This window comes from Ascaphus truei, chromosome 3 (genome assembly GCF_040206685.1).
Source record: "Ascaphus truei isolate aAscTru1 chromosome 3, aAscTru1.hap1, whole genome shotgun sequence".
NCBI lineage: Eukaryota > Metazoa > Chordata > Amphibia > Anura > Ascaphidae > Ascaphus > Ascaphus truei.
The window spans coordinates 386,882,131-386,900,323 of record NC_134485.1 but is presented as its reverse complement, the minus strand read 5'-3'; the positions used below and the strand labels follow the sequence as shown (position 1 = coordinate 386,900,323).

At 39.6% G+C, this 18,193-nt stretch overlaps 1 protein-coding gene across 6 annotated transcripts in view; it reads left to right on the top strand.

Moving 5' to 3' along the window:
- DYNC2H1 (dynein cytoplasmic 2 heavy chain 1) overlaps window positions 1-18,193 on the top strand; it is a 631,818-nt gene that overhangs the window by 41,247 nt on the left and 572,378 nt on the right. For all 6 annotated transcript variants that reach the window (XM_075592400.1, XM_075592399.1, XM_075592403.1 and 3 more), the window contains exons 19-24: window positions 728-843; window positions 2,176-2,303; window positions 4,012-4,161; window positions 9,832-10,037; window positions 14,012-14,167; window positions 16,006-16,120. In XM_075592400.1, the coding sequence (XP_075448515.1) occupies window positions 728-843; window positions 2,176-2,303; window positions 4,012-4,161; window positions 9,832-10,037; window positions 14,012-14,167; window positions 16,006-16,120 (871 nt within the window). The remainder of the gene's footprint in view (window positions 1-727; window positions 844-2,175; window positions 2,304-4,011; window positions 4,162-9,831; window positions 10,038-14,011; window positions 14,168-16,005; window positions 16,121-18,193) is intronic.

Here is an 18,193-nt window from a genome sequence, read left to right as displayed (position 1 = left end):
CGTTTTGGCGTTGTAAAAATGAACATAGGTATGCATTGCATAGCGTTGGATAAGCCATTCGTTGTAAAACGAAGCATTGTAAAACGAGGACTGCCTGTAGTGCTACCAAGCAGCTGGTTTTGTTCACACCGCTAGAGCTGCTGCCAAGAATAGTAGAAGTTTTAGGTTCTGATCTTTTTGGGCATTACACCAGTACACTCTTCCTCATAAGGTGCCTTAGACTTGTCATTATACTGTAGTTGTTTATGGAAATCCTTTTAGGAAGTGGGAGGTTTGAGTAATTTAAATATACTTTTTATATTTTCCATTAGCATTTTATCTCCCAGGTACAGTATCTAGGTGTGCTCCTTTTTGAGCACAAGTCGGTCTCCATATGTAATAAAATTAAATAGCGGATTTCACAAAATCTGGGCACAAAATATCCAATGGCAGATTAAGTTGTAGTCGCCTAAATTTGTTAGTGCACAACCGCCTCCGAATTTTGACAAGTTGGCCCATCTCTAACAATCGGTAACAATGGCTCAGGTTCTCATGTGATGCGCAACAAGTATGGCTTAGCTAAAAGGGTCTAGTTACTGTAGGTATCATTGCTGTTACTTAAAATACATTTTAACTTCTACTTTCAGATTGTCTGTTCAAGATAGATGATCTGTATCTTTAGCTGTGTACTTTGTAGTCCAAGAAAACATTTAGGAAAAACAATGAAATTTATGATTTTATTTTGCAGTACTATCAAGGTTGATTGTCTGACTATTAATTGCAATCCAGTGAAGACTGTCATTGATGATCTTATTCAAAAACTGTTTGATTCTCTCCTCATATCACTGAAGAAGTCTATCCAAGGTAAGTTATTTTTAATACTTTTTTTATAAAGTTTCCTGTGTTCACCTTGAGTTTACTCGCGAACTTTACTGCATTATAGGAATTTACATGATGCAATAGCTGCATTCATTACCAAGTTAAAATATCTGTTTAAGAATATTTTGTATAGTTTAATGTTGTTTACTGTTGTAGTACCCAGAGTAGTGGTCCTATGTATACAATTGAAGTGCTCATAAACTTCTTTTCTGCCATTTGTAATGCTTGTTCCAGAATTAAACATGATTTAAGGGAGGTAGATTTCACTTTCTTGCAACTGCGTCTAGTTTTTTTCATCTAAAATTGCCGTTTGTAGGATTTGCTTAAATAACATATATATATTAAGTTCATGTAGTCCCAATGTGTGTATTTAATGGGAGACCCTTTCGCTATTACTTACTAGAGAGGATTTCCTAAAATATTGATTGTGGTGGGTATCTGGGTTAATTATATTTTTCTTCCACTCTTCAATAAACTTAAATATTTTCATATTTTTAAAAAAAATTTTTTTTACCATTGTTCTTTTTAATGTATATTGATATTTACATTAGAGATCTTGGCAATTGCTTTAGTGATTACTTTTAGTTAGTTGATTGTTCTTGTGATGATATCACTGCCTTTTCATTGCAATGAACTTGGTTTCAATGCCAATGTTATTTACTGTTGTCTGTGCCACCTGTTTTTGCTAAGAGTTGGAGCCAAATTCTCAAAATCATGGCAATACAGCATAGAACTCTTAGCACTCTTATGTGTATCTGGACCTAAGTGTTGGCACATCTTTATTCCGATTCAAATGAATGAGAGTAAAGGTTTGCAGAAGCTTAACACCATTTTGTGGATCTGGGCCTTTAAAGGCAGAACTATATTTTGTAGAAAATTAGTCACTAGACTGCTTGGCCAATGGGTCACTAGACTGCTTGCCAATGGTAAGAGGCCAGAAAGCCAGTAGTGAACAGTAGCCTGATTTTACCGTGGCTGTCTTGCCAATGAACTTTGATACAGCAGGGCCCCGCTTCTCGACGCTCCGCTTTTCGGCGATCCGTCGAAACGGCGGCACCGAGAAGGGGGCCACCATGTTGAATCCTAAGTCGCGCATGCTCAGAACGGACGGGTGCGCCCAGCGCGCATGCGCAGACCGCAGTTTGCGCGCGCAGACCATAAGTCGCGCATGCGCTTCCGACAATTTTCACTATACGGCGGGCCCCTGGAACGGAACCCGCCGTATACCTGGGGCCCTCCCAAAACTCTGAATTTGTGTATAAGTTCATAGACTATACTTGTTAAGTTCACATCTTCCTTTCGGTATTCTTTCCTTAGCTAACTTGTATGAAATAGATACATTTGTGACTGACGGAATGGAAATGTTGTCCAGCCGCCCCCAGAGTGTTGAAGAAATTGGACAAGCTAATATGAAGCATGAAAAATTGAAACTTAGAAAACCGGAGGTACAGATGAATTCTTTGTCACTTCCAAATACCACATCAATCATCCAAGGAATATGCTTGTTCACACTTTTTCTGTTCACCTCCATACGGTATATTTAATTTAGAATCCTAGCAGCATCTACAACTGACCATATAATTTACTTTTCATTAAAATAATAATGTTTTAAATAATAATGTTTTAAATGATTTTGTTTAAACTTAGTTTTGTAGCTGGGTTTAAACATGGAATCTCTCTCAAACATGTTTAATAAAAGATGCAGGAAACACAAATATTTATTACCATTTTATATTTATTATTACTTTTTATTTTTACATTTTTCGTATTGCTGCTATTACATTAAATATATCTTTAGGCATCAACATAATTACTTCTCAGAGGAAATGACAGGAATTTCTCCTATACATTTGTTTAAAAAAAAATACAAGCTGCTCTCTCTGGAGTGCTGGATCCTAAAAGAAAAATGAGAATCACTTTATAGATCGGATAGGTTTTTTTGATGGACAGCTTTAAAAAAAAAAAAAAAAAAAAAAAAATACCTTAAAAAGAGTGTCATGGATCGCACCTTTAAACATCTCTGAATACTTAATACATATTCTAAGGAGCTTTAAAGCAACAGCTTTCGTAATTCGTAATTTCTTTGCATTGAATGAATTATGTTTTTTTAATCTGAATCTTCATTCAGGAGATATAAGCATTTGCAATATGAATTGTCCAGAAGGTTAAAATGAAGCCCTCTCCAGTGCACAGTGCAGTCTAATGGTTACCATGGTAACCTCAGAAGCTACAAATTAAAAATATAACATTTTCTAACACTAAAAAAACATTTTTCTAAAGAGCATGACATGCTCAGGGGGCGAGATATTAACATTATATGCATTAAACTCATGTAGCTTTCGGGGGTGGGGGGGATTGCTGCTTTGAAATAGTGAAAGTGGTGAAATTGCACTTATGGAAAGGTACAACCATAGGTATTAACTACAGTATAAATGAAGTACCTAGGTCAAGGCTTTGTTGAAAATATATAAATAAATGGCTCCTCACTCATGAGGAAGCGGAGTTCCTCCACATTATGGGCATGGAAAACATTGAAATTGATTGAACTTGATGCCTTTAGAATATGAGAAATACAAATAAGGCAGGCACCTGATGTGGCACTTTTTTTTTTTTTTTTTTTTTTTTTTTTTTGTGTGTGTGCGTCTAAATCGGTGTTTTTCAACCAAGGTTCCTAGGAACTCTTGGGTTCCCCGGGCATCCCTAAAGGGCTCCCTCTAATTTTCTGGTCATTTTAAAATTGTACCAAATACAGAAGTATTTACAATGCATCTTATCTCAGATGCGCTATTATAGAGGTTTGGGGTTCCTTACAATGCATCTTATCTCGGACGCACTATTAGAGAGTTGGGGTTCCTCAGAATTTCACATAGGGTTACTTAACCAAAGAAAGGTTGGAAACCACTGGTCTACTGTAAATAATGACAGAAACCACTGTGAGTGGTTAATTTGGCAATACTGGGATATTGGTTGGTAAAGCGTTAAAATGTTAGTTAGAACAACCAAGCCAGGTTAAAATGATATTTGCCACTATTATTGGATCTATTAATTACATTATAAAACATTATGTACTGTATATATTTTCGCAAATTGGGAGTTACTCTGTGGTTGTAATGTTTGTTTTTGTGTGTGTTTTTTTATTTTTATGTTTTTTAGATACTGCCTTTATTTAAAGAAGCTGAAGATAAAAACCGACTTCTACGCTCAGTAGCGGGAGGTGGTTTAGATACCATTAGCAATCTCAGAGCGAAGTGGGATAAATTTGAATTAATGATGGCAAGTCATCAGCTAATGGTGAAAGAACAGGTAAGGGAAGTGCAGATTCTTTTATGCATTTTTTCGTCATTGTAATGTTCAAGAATAACTTTGAAGTTTGAATCTTTGAAATGGAAAAGTCAAATTACAAAATTACAGTTTGTCAAAACTATTCAGAACGTTACCAAGTTAATTTTTAATATACTGTAACTACAATACCTCTATTTTAGTAAAATAAAGAGCTTGCATAATTGTTGTCTATTTTTTAGAATGATTACTACTCTTAAGTAACTGTATAAAAAAAATGTAGTTTTAGATTTGGGAATAATATCATGGCTTTGTTAAAAATATATAAATAATTATTTTTTTTGTTTGGAAACTGGGAAAATAACATAGAACTATACAGAAATATAAGAATATTTTAATCTCTTATTAAATTGACTTTGAACACCGGTTACTATTGTTATGATACCAAAATGGCATTTTCTGCTAAAATGAACTCTGTACACACATACTGTAGCTTCATAAATCTTCATAAAGCCTTAGGTCCATATTTTCAAAGCAGTGCTATAGTGTGCCATAAAACGCCTCCCAGAGTTGGAAGACACGCTGCAGCCCCTTCAAGAAAAGCATGTCTAATGGAATAGTAGTTTTGGGGCTTCTTAAATGAGCACCAAAGACTCCAATTCAAATCAATTAAATAAGCCCCTTCAGTAAATGTCTTAATGTTTTGTGGTATTGTGAGAGTACACATGTCTGCTATTTAACCTGTTCTCCAATAGGATGCATATGCCCCTATATAGTCAAGTACAAATATTTACATTTGTATCTATTAGACAATTGAAACCTGGCTTTAAATAGTAACAACCTTCCATTTTGAGAGTATCCTTAAGCAGAGAGCATGCTGTATGACAGCATATTTCCCCATCATGCCACATGGTAGTGCACACAAATATGGATTATGCCCCTCCCATTTTGGGGTAGGACCACTCTTGCCACCAATTTAAAATACTCCTTTTTAGGAACCCAGTTATTTCTCTTCTACCCAGAGTAGGTATCTGTCACTCTGGTGCCAGATACCTTCCCTGATCTCCCTGTCCATGTGTCCCTCCAGGGCCACTCTGCTTGCAGCTGCTGGCCGGGGTGTGCTATAACGCTGGGCAGTTTACCAAACTTGTGAGTTTCCTGTATAGCTGCCAGATTAGATCCCACGGTGTTGTGCACCATAAATTGAAAGTGTGGCTCTCTGATCCGGAAGTACCTTTAGCGCACGAGAGGGAGAGCTTTGTCTGGAGAGGGAGAGCTTTGTCTGGAGAGGGAGAGCTTTGTCTGGAGAGGGAGAGCTTTGTCTGGAGAGGGAGAGCTTTGTCTGGAGAGGGAGAGCTTTGTCTGGAGAGGGAGAGCTGACAGAGCGTCTAAGGCAGTCCCTACCCCCTGCTTTGACTGGGTTGCCAGGTGACATCCTACCAAGCCCCTTAGGAACGGCTTTTAAGGTACCTTGTTGCTGATTCTCTCCCAGTCTGCCTGGGGCTTAGATCAGTGTGGTTTGCTGCTGCCGTCCTATTACAGTATGTCTGTCCCTGTTTTCTCCCCTGAGCACTCGATTAGAGCCTGCGGCTTCTGAGCCAGTGGCTAAGAAGACTACAGCTAGGATTAAGCATTCTAAATCTTCTCGTTTCTTGTGTGATGAAATTTTTTTTTAACTACCAAGAAGGCCTGTTCTGAATGTGTCAAGAATATTGCATCCCTAGAAGCTTCTCAAATGAACAAGTTTCTTTTACATGGCTCAAATCTTCTGTTGGAGACATTTGAGGCTGTCAGAAATTAGGCTAAATGGGTATCCCATAAACATTTCAGGTTTCTTTTTGTGAGATTTAGACCTACAACACACCATTTACTCTGGGAAGAATCCTCATCAGAAGAGAAGGCAAACTAGCAGCATCTCTGTGAAGATATGCTCTACCTCAAGGCATTTTTCAAAGCTGTATCCTTTCTTTGATGCAAGGTTCTAGGCAATGGGACAATCCACCCAAGTTAGGTCCAGCAGTGATCAGAATTGCACACAGAACCACAATTCTCCTCGACGATGGTTCTTTCCAAGATTCCATATATAGAAGAATGGAGGCTATATTACAAAAAAGCAGTATACCTCTATTTGTGTGACCTAGAAGCTTGTTCTTGCAATGGCCATGTGGCTTAAAAGATCAGAGGAGCAATTGGAATCAGGGGTCAGCCAACAGAAGATTCTGAAGGACTCTAACCTCACTAGGAAGGCCATTGATTGTATGTGTTATGTCTCTTTTGCTGTTACTAGTCGTGTAAGATTCACAGGTTAACTGTTTTAGCCTGAACGTCCCAATGGTTTAGAACATTGACTGCTGATGTCTCGTCAAAAAACAAGCTAGTTTTACTTCCTTTCTCTGGCAAAAGTCTCATGACTGAGCCACCTGAATCCTCTTAAGGAAAATGGGTCTTCTTGCCTCAAGAAAAAAGACAGCGAACCTTGAGGATTCTTTTCTTATAAAGGCAGTTTTTAAAAAATACAAGGCCTACTGTCTCTGGAAGTGATATCACAGACATGACTTTTCACTAGCCTGACCATTCCAAGGAGGAGGAAAAGCAAGCCCAGATTGAGCTGTGCTTTTCCCAAGAAAATATCTCCGGTAGGAGGAAGAATGTCTCTATTCAGTGAAGAGTGGTACAAAACAACGATTGGCAATTGTGTCAAATGGCTATGCATTGGAATTTGACAGAATATTAAAGAACAGGTTCCAATTGTCAAGAGTTCCCAGCATCAGGGCAAGAAGAAAGCTTTGTTGGAAGTTATTAAAGAGTGGAATCTATTCCAATCTCTTCATGGTTCCGAAGGCTTCTAGAAGATTGTCCTGTGCTACACCTAAAATGGACGAAGCAATTAATAAGCATCAAGTCATTCAAGATGGAGTCGCTCAGATCCATAGTCCACATTTTGCAGCTGGGAGACGTCTTGGCATCTGTTGACCTAAAGGATGTATATTTATATAGATGTAGCCAACAATATTGCAACTATAAATGCATGCATGTCGAACTCGTGCACGAAATTGTGCATTTGCATATCGTGTTAATGGTCTCACGCTGTGTGTGACTCCACCAAACATTCCTATCAGACCCTCCCATTACAAATATTTAAGATTTTGTGTTATTAAGAGACCTCTCTTCTACGCTCTTACTTTTGGATTTACTATTACTCTGAGAAACTTTACCAAGGTCCTGACTGTCATGATTGCCTGTAACAGGGACTTATCCCTGTTTAAATAAAACAAGGACAAGGGAGGGTTCTCCTCTGTTGCTGGCTGTCACATTAAATTGAGAATTGCATTATGAACTTGTGAGTAGAGATGTACTTTGTACCTCCTGTCCTAGGGGAGACCTGCATTTTGAAGTATTTGTTTGTCTATGTTGTGTTGGCTGCACAAGCAGGATTCTCCTCACCTAAAACAATTTCTCCGCACTTTGGAACTGTACAAAGAGTTTTCTACCAATGAGAGATATCTCAAGGATCCTGATGGGCAGACAGACATGGTCCACACATCAAAGTGGTTAATCTTGCATAAAATCCAATTTCTAAGCCGATTTCTTAAATCGCCACAGAATTCATCCAGGAGAATTGTCTCTGAAGAATTATGGTCTCGATCTGATAGTAGCCAAATGGCAACAGATCGCTATGCAAAACTGTCAGTGTTTTGCTCCTGGAACGTGAGCCAAAAGGCAAACTATCTAGAGTGTCAATCAAATGTGATTTTTCACTAATCTATCTTTCCTTTGCCAATGATCAAAAGGGTTCTAACAAAGATCCCTCCTACAGGCGGTAGAAGCCATCTTGATAGACCTTTCTGGCCAAGGAGGAACTGGTTCACAGATCTAGTCCAATCATCCCAATCCAGTCCTGCTAGTCTTGACGGCCAGAGAGTTGGTATTTAAAGAGAGATTTTCACGACGAGTTATTCAGACTGCTATGCTACTGAAAATGGAATTAACATCTATGATCTATTATACAGTCTGGTCGATCTTTCTCAGCTGGTGTAAGCTGGAATCCTCAATGGTTTGGATTCCAGATGTTCTGGCATTTCTGCAGCAGGGATATGTAAAGGGTCTCAGTTTGAATTCCCTCAAGGTTCAAGTTTCTGCACTAGAAATTTTGTTTGAAACTCAACTGATGATCGAGAAGAGATATCATGTGCTGTCTGAAGTAAGCTGAAAAGCTGAGGCCCAGAATACATCCTCTGGTGCCTGCTTGAAGATAGTCCTGAAGACTCTGACTTCTGTTCTGTTTGAACCCCTGCATCAATTATCAGATGAATGGCTCACTTAAGACTGTTTTTCTTAGTCATTACATCAGCCAGGAGCATTGGTAAACTACCAGTCTTGACGTGGTCATGTGTCCAGTGCAAAAATTGTTTGTAGCCTTTCATGTGAATTAGGAGATCATTGTATATCAGTTTTTCCCAAAGTCCAAGGGGGATAAAGAACGTTTTTACAGTTTACATGTGGTGAGAACATTGATGGTCAATAGGTCTGCTGAATATAGACTGTCTGATAGTTGCTTGTTCTCTTTGGGGAAAAAGAGGGGTTATGCTGCTCCGTTTTCTAACATTCTCCAAATTGGATTAAACTATGCATTGAACAGATTTACGTAGCCAAACAGCTGGAGTGTCCACTAAAGATAAAAGCACGTTCCACAAGAGACATAATGACTTACTGGGCTAAGTGAGAACAGACTTCGTCTGAGGATCTATGTAGAGCAGAAACATGCTCTTCACCCAACGTGTTCATCCAACATTATAAACTGAGTGTTTCAGCCTCCAATATGGCCAAGTTTAATAGGAAGTTGCTGCTAGCAATTATTCTGCACAGCTCCCACCCTAGATAGAACTGCTTTGGGACATCCCAATTAGTGTGCACGGTCATGGGAGATAATGGAGAAAAGAGAACATTTCCTAACCCATTATTCTCCTTTCTTTGAATCCCTCTATGATCGTGCACAATCTCACTCTGGAAAGGATCTAGTAAGATCCATTATGCATGTTTTTTTCCATTTTGGAGAGCCCATGCAGCTGGGCTAAAGGAATAACTGGGTTCCTAGAGGTGTATGAGCCTTATTAATTGCTGGCAAGAGTGGTTCTACAGTACATCAAAGTGTAGAGAGTCTGTATAATTTATAGTTATACTTGAGCTTTAAATCTATTGCAGTCTAGTGTGCAAATTAATCTCTCTACACTTTGATGTATTCAGGGTTTTTTCATTTCAATGCAGCACCGAGCACCATTATTTCTTATAGATACAGGTAGAAGTGCATCCCTCCTCACATTTCAAGAGTGGTCCACCCCGTAGTTGAAGCATAATCTTCATTCATGTGTCCGATAACAGATTAACCAGGTGTTATTGCACCTGCTGCGCATTAGCCTCGCCCGGCTTTATTGGCCCCACCCCCTTTCTCACACACGACGCATGCATTTAGAATGGTAGTTTATCCTGCTGGTACGTTGTGTGTCCATTGCAATGCTTCAGCGGGAGCAATAACGTCTGCTATATCTGTAAGGAGGGTCTCGGAAAAGGGAAAATAATGAGTAGGGAAATGTTTTCAGCAAACTAACAATTGATTTCAGGGCATGGCATGATACAGTACTGTACCTGCAACTGCTTTTATTTAATTTATTTTCTCTAATTCTTTCTTCTTTGCAGATTGAAATAATGAAGGAAAATTTAAATTCCAAGGTTCAGATATATACTCAGGAAATAGAAAAATTTAAAGCCCGCTGGGATCAATTTAAGCCGAGTGATGACATTATTGAAACTGGCCAAGTAGACATTCTGGAGAAAAGTGCCCAATCCATAAAGGAAAAGAAATCGGAGTTTGATGAACTTGAAATAACAAAGAAAAAATTGATGTAAGCACTAACATTTCAGACATCTATTGAGCATAATATAAAACAAAAAAAAATGGATAACTGTAAAGATTAAATAATCACCCTAAGAAAAATTATATCTAATGTATTCAATCCCTACTAAAACATACTATATATCTACAGTATATATAACCAACATATTAAGAACTTTGTATTCAACTACTGTAATAAGTTTTGTTTTTTTTTAATTTTCTTTTTATTACGGCATTGCTAGTTTTTATTTCTGTATTTGTTTTTGTGTGCTTGGTTTTTGGTGCTTGGTTTTTATTTACTTTATTAAACTGAAATATTTATAGATTCATATAGATGAACTTTTGAATCTGCCTTGTTTTTATTAAAGCAGCAATATGGGTTAACTTGAAAAAAAAATGTGTTAAAGGTCTGAAGCAGGAGGTCTCTTGAGCTGAACCATGTTAATTTCAGGACCAGGGACCCCCTGCTTCCAGAAATACTTGCCCCAGTAGGGGGTGCCGGTATCTCTACATAGTTTAAAGGTCCAGGTCACACGGACAAATAGGAAGCCACACCATATTATGTCAGGGCTTCCTAATGGCTCGCGGGACATTTAAATGCTGCCATTAAATTGAGGATCACAGTCTCGGCACTCAACAGGTGCCTCGTTATGAAACTTGTTGTGCTTGTTATTGCCTAAAATGCTTCCACCGTCGGCTTACTGGTGCTCTGTAATGTATAAGTATATTTACTATGGTGGCATGTGGACAGATAGGCCATTGTAGACCAGGGGCCATTAACAATCTGTCCATATGCCACTGATACTGAAAGCTTATACTTGGTTTACATTACAGAGTCCCAGTAAGCTGACGGTGGAAGCATTTTAGGCAATACCTGCATCCGTTTCATAATGAGGCACCTGTTGAGTGCTGTTGCCCAGACTGAATCAGGGTCGTAATACCTCACAGACCCTTTCTTGCCAGTGTTCGCTTATTGAGCAGAGAGGTGGCATACTTAAATCCGCCTACCGACGCCCAGGGTTTTAACTGGCGTCATGACGATGGCACCGGGTGGTGGGGACAGATGCACCTGAGAACACACTCCTCCTGCAAACTGTTTGTATGGCGGCGGTTTTATACTAGTAGAGTGAACATGACTGATACATACTGTCTGTTCAGATGTTACTTTGTCTCTATGAGGGGGAGGTAGCTAAGACTGAATGGATACTTGGGCTGCGTCCATAGAGGGGGGAGCCGCGCTCCTCCGCGCTGACGCTGAGGCTCGTCTGCGCAATCAGGAGCAATTGCATGAACTAGCAGACGAGCCAGCGTACGCAATCGGGAGGCGGGGCACTGATGTCACTTGGCCAATAGCCTGCGAAGCGCTGACGTCACGGTGCCGTGATGTTGACGCTGCTTCGCTCTGATTGGAGGTTTTCAGCTGACAGCGCGCTCAGAAATAGGTTTTTCTGTCGACTGAAAATCCCTGCGCCTCAGCACGCCTGCAGACGCTCGCGGGAGCTCCCTCTCAAGACATCCTCATTGAGGATGACAGGGCTCATCTCGGAGCGTCCGCACGGCTCAGCGCTGACTGTCCTTCTATGGACTCAGCCTTACACAGAGATCCACAGCAAAGTAGCATATGTATGTAATCACTTTACAGCTTAAATAGATTTTCTCTGCATGTGCAAAATATGTGCGCAAGTACTATACAATTGATAATAGATCTAAGTACTATATTGCTACTTACGCTTTACCCCTGTTTTAATAAATACAGTGGATCTTTCATGGGTTACATTGTACCTTCTGATTGATCAGTCACTACACTTGCTGAATATAGAGAGAATCTAGGTCGTAAAAAGAGTTTGGAATTACACCATATCGTATGGATCTGCTCTGCTGTGTTAGAGATGTATGCTGACATAGCTGAATGAATCGCAACACCCTATTATGATTAACACCCTTCGGTAACAACCAGGGACATAAGGATACATTCCCAATACTAAATGGTACCTCTCCTATGATTCAGTGAACACTGAATATGCTACTAATCACCGCTATGACAGGATATTTTACAGTGTTTGAGACATCCATACTGACCTCATTTGGATTCATAAGATTATTTATCTACTTACCTTGATAAAAACCAAGCGGTTTGTGACAATTGCTCTCAGGGGATATCAGATGATTTCCCTATATCTATCTGTACATTGATATTGTTTCAATATACCTTTGTATCTCACCACCAGTTAACATATAACAAATACAAACTGGTGCCTCAAAAAAGTCCAATAAATGCAAATGTAATATGAAACCTTGTTACAGAAATCCAATCTGGAACATCCGGATCCACTTGAATAATCCACGAAGAAGTTTCCTCAGGACATGTGGGATTAAACACAAGGAACAATCATAGTGTGTACTGCTGCATAAACAGCATAACAAGACAACTAAGACGGGTCAAGACTAACACTAACTAACAATTAACAATCAAAACACTGCTGAAATAAACAGTTAAGCTAATTTATTAAAATATAATGAGACAATGTGTCTAAAAAGACATAAATTGCGTTGCGCTGCTGGTCCGGTTTACAAAAAAAAGAATCCTACTCACAACAAGATAGGAGTTAAAAAGGCAGATCCAAACATTGGCAGATGACTCCCAGTGGCTCCTCCGCTGCAGGGCAACGTCTGTGTAGGCGATCCAATGCTGTCTGTGTGCTCTGTGTGTACCGAGCTCAAATGCAGGAGCAGACATCAATGGAGTATTTCACTGAGAGCTGCTGGGCTGTTTTCACAGTGCCTAGAAGGCTGCACGCGCGTCTCTCACGATCAGCTGTAACCTCTGACACTATGCGTTACGTGAATGCGTCACTTCCTCGGGAATATCACCTGAGAAAGTGATGCAGTCACGTAACGTGGATCGCCTGCACAGACTTTCCCCTGCAGCGGAGGAGCCATTGGGAGTCATCTTCTACTGTTTGGATGTGCCTATTTAACTCCTATCTTGTTGTGAGTAGGATTCTGCTTGTTGTAAACCGGACCAGCAGCGTGACGCAACTCATGTATTTTTAGACAGACATTGTCTCTTTTATATTTTAATAAATTAGCTTAACTGTTTATTTCAGCAGTGTTTTGATTGTTCATTGTTAGTTAGTGTATTAGTCTTGTCCTGTCTTAGTTGTTTGTTCTGTTGTTTATGCAGCAGTACACACTATGATTGTCCCTTGTGTTTAATTCCACATGTCCTGAGGAAACGTCTTCGTGGATTATTCTAGTATATCCGGATGTTCCAGATTGAACTTCTATAATAAGGTTTTCATATGAACTTATATTGGCATTTATTGGACTTTTTTGAGGCGCCGGTTTGTATTTGTTATATGAAGATTTCCCTGACCTTGTTCGGTCAGTTTTTTATCGGCAGCCTTGCTTATACAGTATGTATAAATACTAGTACTCTGTACACTTCTTGATTATATTTAGTCACTAGTGGTTACCAAACATATTGTTTGTAAGCAGTAGCTTTCAGCACTTTCCTTTTTGTTGTATTGTCCAGGTGTATTAACACCAATTAAAAAGAACATTAATTGAAGACTATCCGTCTACTTTATTATATTAGGAATTTTTGGGCTGAGTGCAGATATAGGTAATCTTTTTTTGATCCCTCTGGGATCACCGTGTAAATGAAAGTTGAACGTAACATTTGTTTTACACACATTTTGAGTTTCAGAACCATTCTTAAAACCGAGTGTTGACCTAACTTTATGGTAACAAGGGTGCTATTTATTAGAGGTCAAAGTGGCCCATGTTTGCTTTACTCGTGTTTCACACTTATGTATTGTTGACTTATGTGTTTAATGAAAAGTTTGAATTACAAAACGGGACAACATTTTTGCTTGAAAGGCAAAATATAGATATGCTAATATGCGAGTGTTGTTCACTAAAGCATTTTTCTTTACTACTAAACTTGTTAAATAAAAAACATTGTCCCTTGTACACTTTCAGTGAGGATTGCCTGCATTTTGGTTTGGAAGCTCCTGATTTTTTCTTAGTAGAAGAGATACGTATAGATATTGAGGGCTGTACAAAAACATGGTCACTCTATGAAGAGTTTTATCAAGGTTTTAATGAAAAGGCAAGAGAAGACTGGATCTCTTTCAGGTACAATTTAATCATGTTCTACTGATCAAACTAGCAATTTTCATATATTATTTATGTATATTTAATCTAACCTGTTAACCATATCACCTGTAAAAAAATAAATTAAAAAAATGTCTCTACACTGACACATACTTTTAAAGGAGTAAAGTCCTAGTTAATCTGGCTCATTCAGCTTAGTGACCAATAGAAGAAGGAAAATAGCGCACTGTTTTTGTTACAACCCTTATTCTATATGTTGTGAAGCTGTTTGACTGTACTAGTGAAGAGTCTAGTCCCATTCATTTGAATCGAGTGAAACTCTTCTCCGGTGCTATAAGTGGCTTTTCAGCTTATTGAATAAGGCTAAGAGTCCTCTGATGAAACATGTTACAAAGGGAGGATTTGAACCGAGGATCATTACCCTGACAGCCAGATTTCCTGCTCCCAATTGTGTTTCTTGGCCTTTGTTGGTCTTCTTCGTCGTTCCCCTATATGTTTTCTTTCAGTTGGTCCTCGTTGTAAGTTCCTACACACACTCTAGTACAGAGTTTCTTGGTGAGTAGCGTTAGAAATTTTTTCAAATAAGTCATCCCTCCATAATTCATTTATCTCCTAGCTAAATAAATCGTTGTCTATTCTTCATACCAATGAGTTACTGATGTATTTGCATATAAACTGTAGGCTATTAGGGAAAAACTAGGAGATAAAAATAGCCCAAACTCCCATGACTGTCCCCCACCCACTAAAATGCATGTGTGTGAGGGGAGTGATCCTATCACAAACACCAACATTCACATTTTGATTTGCAAGCCTTGAACGGGATGTCCTGGGGTGATCTAAATTTCTGTTTTAACAATGTCTGCAGATCCCAAAGGTGCTTTGTATCCTTTTTTAGAACTGAAATTCTGCTGATCAATGACTTCACCAGCTGCTAACAAAAATACAGCAAAGTAGTTTATACCTACAAATCACAATTACAGTTTCTCGGGTACAGAGTAGCAGTGCAGATATACAGTAGGCCCATATTTACAAAGTGGGTTCGTTCTATTAGACACCTTCTAGTCTAATTTTAGAAATGGGCCCCTTAGGTGTTTTGCGACAGAATACCACCGTTTAGTAAGTATGGGTCCTACACTTTTATACTCCTTTTATAAATAGAAACATGCCAGGTAAGAACCACTTAGCCCAGCTCGTCTGCCCATTTTCCTATCTGTTGTAAAACCTCAGTCTCTACTTGTTCTTTGGCTCTGTTTTTGTATTTAGGATAGCTTTATGTCTCTCACATATTTTTGAATTCCCTTTCTGTATTTGCCTCTTCACCTCTGTTAGAAGGGTATTCCACACATCCGCCACCATTTAATATACATCTCTATTTATAATTAGATATACTTCAATGCATGCTTTATATGTCTATAAAATAATCGTATTTAAACTATTTTGTCCTTATATATTTCAATAAGTGAGACTGCGTTGAAGTCATTATTACTGTTAATTGGCAAACACTGACATTGTCATACTTACACCATTCACTGCACACCACGTTGCTTTGTCATGTTCTGTCCTCCGATGCTGAACCGTGCTATTGACTCCCCAGTCCCCGAGATAGTTACTGTGGTATTTGCTATGGGCAGGTTCACTCCTTGGGGAAACATGGCCATTCAAATCTTGCATGACATGCAGGCTAATAGGAAGCCACAGCGTCACCTGTTGATCGACAGAGGTGGCCTCATTGGATTCTCCATTTAAGAGCAGTTATCCTGGGAACCGGGAGCTCCCTGTGCAGAAAATAGCACGGTTGTTGCTTTAAATGTGTTTTGTAACTTGCAGCTTTACTAAAACACGTTCTTCTTTCTTCACAGGAGTAAGTTTTATAGTTTTGAAGAATTTCTCTTAATGTGGCATGAGAAACTTCGGAAGATAGAAGAGCATACCACAATGTCTGTGAAGTTACAGAAAGAAATTGACCGATACAAGGTACAGTAGTCAAGAACAACACTTTTGGATTAGTAGACATTTCTGCACGTGTCATGACAGCATCTAACAGGCTTTAATCCTACGCGCTTGGTCAACAACATTTTTTTAAATAGTTTTTATTGTTTTGACATCCTGCTTCTATATCATTTGGAAATACTCCTGCAATTGTCTGTGTTGGTGAAGTAATGGTGTAAAATTAATGTTTACCCATTGTAACATTTTGGTGAATTGTGCACGGTTCTTTCCTCAGTAAAAGCCCATAATGATCTCGGTATACGTTGTTCATTGCATATTAGCTCAGATATATATATATATTGTGGCAGGACGGCCTCGCGGCGGGGTCAGTAAGACACTAGACACGTTGGGAAACGTTAAACTATAGTGGTTTATTAGCCACAGCAAAATAAAGTACGGGTGCACTTTCCCTTTAAAAAAGTACTTTCTAGAAATTAAAGCCTGTTCCCGTTAGGGAAACTAACTCACTTCTTGAGCCCTTACTAACAGGACAGCCAGCTAATCTGGTCATGCCCAAAACATATGCTACACAAAGGATAACAAATAAGCATAATAATAAAGTCTTATCTGTAATGCAGCTCCAACAGCAAACAGGAACACGGTTCCGAGGAGCAAGCTGTGTCCAGCCTCGCAGCAATCTGTATCTTTATCTTTACCCTGGGTTGGGGTCCCAGCTGGTCCCAGCAGCAAAGCTCCTCGCAGGACTGGGGGACCAGAACAGCAGCAGCTACGGCTTCCTAGCCGGGAGAATTCTCTCCACCCTCACGTGGAAAAACAAGCTCACCTTGTGTGAGCAACTTCCTGCTTTTTAAAGCACTTGTTTAACTGATAGTTCAGCCCCTGTTTAATCAGTCCTCAGCTGTGCTTTCTCTGTCTGAGGAGATTAACACTCGGTGAACAGGCTGCAGCATCTCTCCATTCACTGTCACAGCCTACTGAGTCAGTGACTCTGTCACAATATATATATATAATCTATCACTTGTGAGCACATTCATATGTCTTAGACAGATCTGCAGCCCTGCCTTTCAACCATTATCACCTAGCATACAGTGCTTCCAGCAAGGGATTCTGGGATAAGACATGCCATGAGCACACAATGTGTCACCTTTTGCCTGGAATATCCATTCACATGGAGCCCATATAAGTAAATGCATCGCTGTTCACACAGCTTTTAAGCACAGCATGGGACTAGCAAAGCAAATCAAATCACTCACAGACATGTTTCAACCTTTTATGGTTCTCATCAGTGTGAGGTTGGTTGTACTGGCTTTGCATTTTTCAAGGCTGGGTAGGTTTACCATACACATTTTAAGTTATGGTGGGTGAAAAAGGCGACAAAAAACCTCCACCGTTCGTATATAGCCAATAGGTGACACATTGTGGCCATTTGCATGTCATTTCCCAGAATCCCGTGCTTGGAAGCACTGTATGTTAGGTGATAATGTTGAAAGGCATGGTTGCAGACCATTCTAAGACATGTGAATGTGCTCACAAGTGATATTCGTTATTGTCTGTGTGTATATGTATATGTGCATACTATATATGTGTGTGTGTGTGTGTATATCTATATCAGAACCAGTCCGATGACAGAGACACCACACAGTAAGTAGAAATGCAAAACAAGTTGTATTGGGAATATGCAGTACATTGTGTGCTGTCTGTCATCGGACTGGTTCTGGTAACTATACATTTCATTTCCCACGTGACAAGCATCAGGATTACTTGGAGTCTGTGTGTGCAACACTATATATATGAAAACCACACCTCTCATTGGCCGGTGTGGTCTAACAGTATATACACACACATATGTCTCACCCCTCTGGATTGCCCGCCCCCCCCCCCACGGCTCTCATTGGCTGGTGCGCTCTAACCCAGGGGTCCCCAACCCCTGGCCACGCTGCTGCTGCTGCTTGAGGTGAGGAATTGCTACTGCTGGAGGGGCCCCCCAGTTCCGTTTTTGACCCCCTCAGCTCTGTTTTTGACCCCTCCCCAGCTCCGTTTTTGACCCCTCCCCCAGCTCCGTTTTTGACCCCTCCCCCAGGTCTGTTTTTGACCCCT